The 4,027-nt window shown below is 44.8% G+C and overlaps 1 protein-coding gene across 1 annotated transcript in view; it reads right to left on the minus strand.

Annotated features, from left to right (window-relative positions):
• Positions 1 to 3,446: 3,446 nt before the first annotated feature.
• PXYLP1 (2-phosphoxylose phosphatase 1) overlaps positions 3,447 to 4,027 on the minus strand; it is a 22,569-nt gene continuing 21,988 nt past the window's right edge. Inside the window, exon 5 of the mRNA XM_009873705.1 lies at positions 3,447 to 4,027. This exon is cut by the window's right edge and continues 342 nt beyond it. Within this exon, the coding sequence (XP_009872007.1) occupies positions 3,447 to 4,027 (581 nt within the window).

A 4,027-nucleotide genomic window follows, 5' to 3' on the forward strand; every position in this document is an offset into this window, starting at 1 on the left:
ATATTCTTATTCTCATTCTTACTGCCATTCTCAATTTTCAGTCTTATTCTCATTCTTATTGCCATTTCTTCCCCCAACAGGCAATATCAGCGGTGAGTAAAATCACAGAGGAATCTTATTCTCAAGTTAGAGCTTCCCAACAGAGACTGCATGTTGGAACGAGTTTGGGATTTTCAGTCGGCAGCATGGAAAACCAATCCCGCCAAGGAGCTGTCAAGGACAGAGAAACGCTTTTTTCCCACCTGCATCCAGGATTTGCAGTATTTTTTTTCCTCCTAGCAGGCTGCTGGCCCGAATGGGCGGAAGCGAAGTTCTGCATCTTGGCGTGCAGAAATGAAGGCTGGCAAGCGGTCGGTCCTTCAGGGAGAGGCAAGACCCCACGGAAGCTGTGAGGACACAGGGATCCTGCCGTGACAATTGCCTCCTGTCAGAATAAGCCCTGTCAGAAGTTAGCACAGACGCACAACGAGCCCTCACAGCTAACGAGACGCCGTGGATCCCTGTGGCTTCAAGCCGGCTGCCTTCCTCCTCACAACCACCACTGGATGGTTCTAGTCTCCTATTAAAAGCAAAAAAATATTTTTATCGCTCTTCAGAACGCACGCCGGAGCTCTGTCTTACCAAAACACCCAATTACCACGTTGTGGGAGAGGTTAATAATTAACAGGTAGGACACGTCATACACCTGTTTAACCGTGGGTTCACATCAAAAAGGGGTGAGGAACGCAGCTGAGAGCACAGCGACTGCTGACAAATGTCATCTTTTGCATCATTTAAGGCCCTCAGGAAGACGTTTAAGCACAAAGATACCTTTCTGGCACTCGAGATAGGAATAAGAACGTGCTCGAGATGTTTCTGTTGCCCACTTGACAGCGAGTAATGTCAGCAGCCATTAATTACCCTTCTGATGCCTGAACCACACATGTCCAAACGTAGCAGGAGAGCACTGCAGCCTCTTATTTAAGGTGTATTTCTTGTTTGTTACTTTTTTTAAATGAGATTGGTCAGAAGCCTATTACAACCAGCACTGGCAGTTCTGTTAAAACTAGAACTGCGAAAGGAGAACATGAAGTACGTGACCAAGGAGTATGTCCTGTTTTCCAAGGTCCTTCAACAGCAACAACTTCAACTCATCAACTTTTCCTTTCCTCCCCACGTTCTCCAATGACCATTTTTCAATGGCATCTTGAACACTGACAAACAGATGTATTTCCCCACCACCACCACCACCAAGATTATTTTACAACAAGACCTGGAGTTACTTCACATTTCAAATGCCATCAGTCCTTTTTCATCCTTCTTTTTTACTTTCTGTAGAAGAAAAACTTTTAATGATCTTTTTTTTCTGGTCAGGAATAGCTTGAGAGCAGTTCTAAATCACATTTGAGAACAGCTCTCCAGGACCTTGGGTATTTGTATTCCCTTCGAAGGAACTTTGCAGAGTTCAGACTTCAGTTGTCATCGTTATTCCCACCTCACCCCACAAGGTTTCGAGGATCTTCTATAACAAAAATCCTTTACTTCAACCATGGCGGAGGAGGAGGCCTCTTTTTCAGACTGCCTCTACAGCTTACCTGGTTTAAATTCTACTTTTCCACGGTCTTGCAATTTTAGAGCAAAGGCCTATTTTTTTCCCAGTTTCATTCACGTATGTTTCTCCCAGTTCAATTTTAGGAGGAAGCGCTTCACTCGCGCTGCAAGTACTCGCCATGTTTAAACACCACTTTCTAAATATTGTGTTCAGCACCCAAAGGAAACCTCCCACTCCTACACCAATTTCAAAGCTACAATGAGATCTCCAACAGCATGCCCTAGAGCAGAAGCTTTTATTTCTGCTCTGCCATTGGATTAAACTAGGGGACCACACAAGTCACTAGTTGCCAGCTGGGAGGTCTAATGCATCATGGATGCAGCCCTATAAAAGTTTTAATGTGGTACAACAGCCCCAAATTTTCTAGCATGGTTTCTATTTCAGTATTGAAATGTTTACCTGCTCCTTCTCAGAAAAGAAATAAGAATATATGAAATGCTTAACAACACACACACACTTACCTTGCTCCTGCAAACAGCTAGGGAAGTGGGAATAAACGGAACGCACAAGTGTACAAAGAGTCCCTAATTTTTTATTTAAAGAAACACGTTTGAATGCAGCATCGAAAAGAGAGAGGAATGCCAATAGTCGGAGAACGGACACCAAGTTCGGTTTTCTTTGATAAACTAGCACCATTGAATCACGAGTCACAGACTAAATTATTTCTGGAGGTGTAAAAAAAAAAAACAAACCTCCACCATTATAAAATTTCTACGAGTTCTATTAAAAATCGGTTCTCAACTTGCTACTCCTAAAGAGATGACAGCAGTCTGAAGGACAAGTTCTCCTATAGCTACTTTTCGTTCAAGTTACCCATAAAAGACAGTTTGGTCTTAAGTCTAAACGTCCCGATCAAGGGCAAATACATCTAAAAGCGAGCTCCACGAGTCTTTACAAACTACACAGGTAAGAAAGATCTACTGTGTTATAAACACACACAGAGCAACATGTGCAATCTTACAAAATAAAGAGCTTCCTATCCTGTAAAAATACTAACCCAACTACAAAATTTCCTTAGTGTTTCGCCGAGCCTGTCCCTCTCTCCATGTCACCGCATCAAACTCCTCGAACATCAATTTGTTCCACAGCACAGCAGCTTGAACGTGCCCACAACAGGAAAGAGCCCAACGCTTCACCGTAAAAGTGATTTCTAATCCGTTTCCCACTCGGGTCGCGAGACCCTGACGTTATTATTTCTAGGCTGTGTCTGAACTCTTCAAAGTGCTGAAAGTGCGATCGAAGAACAGAGCTTTGTATCCAGTTCCCACTACACCCTTCTCCGGCACCGGCAAGGATTTCTAGGTCCGTGAGGTCAAAAAGGCACACGCTCAGGTGAGCACGGACAGACACACACGCGCGCTTTGCGCCTAAATTCGTTAAGACCTGCCCTTAAATACATTTAAAGGCTTCTTTTGGAGTCGGGAGCTTCCATAATTCCTCATCGATGGTTTAAGGCAGATGCCTGGAATTCATAAAGCCCTCGATACAAACTGCTCTTATTTGTCTGCAAGACGGCGGTGGGGGAAAAAAAGAAAAGAAAAGAAAAGAAAGGTTTTGGTTTTAAACTGATGGTATCCAAGTATTGCTCTGGAATACAGAGAAAGTCTTTATCAAGTGACGTCCAGGTTACAGCAGCCCCCGTGGGCAGACACACACAGATCACCTGCCCTCAATATTTGTTCTTCTGTCGGAGATCACCTGCGGTCTCAGTGAAAATAAAACTAGCTGCAGAATGCTTCACGCGCTCTTCTTTTGTACTTACACAACCAAGTACAAGAAAAAAAATCAAAACTCCAAAAAACCCAAATTGTGCCTTGACTGGAATGCAGACTTTCACCGATAACACGCTCCTTCCCTACAGTGGTCTTCTCCGACACGCATCGTAGTAACTAGTGCTGTTAAAAACTAAGAACATGTCCCGCTTGACAAAGCTGACAAATTTTTCTAGTGGGCACATGGGCTTGCTGGAGCGTTTGTGATAATCCTTGCAAAAGGAGGTCTGGAACGTGACGTCGGCGCCGTTATACAGGATACGGACAAAGTGGTCTTTGGGTTTCTTCCCATCCTGCCACAGCTCAAAAACCAACCTGGCGGCAAACCTCGGAAACCTGGCCTCCGTGACGCCCAAGGCACTAAGAACAGGTGACAACGTGACATCGTGCGCGGAGTAAAGGACGAAGACTTCCTCCTTCTTGCCTTCCGCAATCCGCTGCAGCCGGGTGACCGTCTGGTTGAGGAGGGGGTGAGTAGCCAAGAGCGCATACAAGAAATAAAGTTTCTTCTCCTGCCTTTCCCTCTCATCCTCCAGCTGATGTCGTTTGATGACTTTGAAGTGTTCCATGCCGATGCAGCCGGTTTTGGTACAGGGAAAACTGACGTTGTGGCAAAAATAGCACAAGAGCGAATCGATGGGGTTGGAAGCTCTCAGCTGCCTGG

The sequence above is a fragment of the Apaloderma vittatum genome, unplaced genomic scaffold (assembly GCF_000703405.1).
Source record: "Apaloderma vittatum isolate BGI_N311 unplaced genomic scaffold, ASM70340v1 scaffold327, whole genome shotgun sequence".
Taxonomy (NCBI): Eukaryota; Metazoa; Chordata; class Aves; order Trogoniformes; family Trogonidae; genus Apaloderma; species Apaloderma vittatum.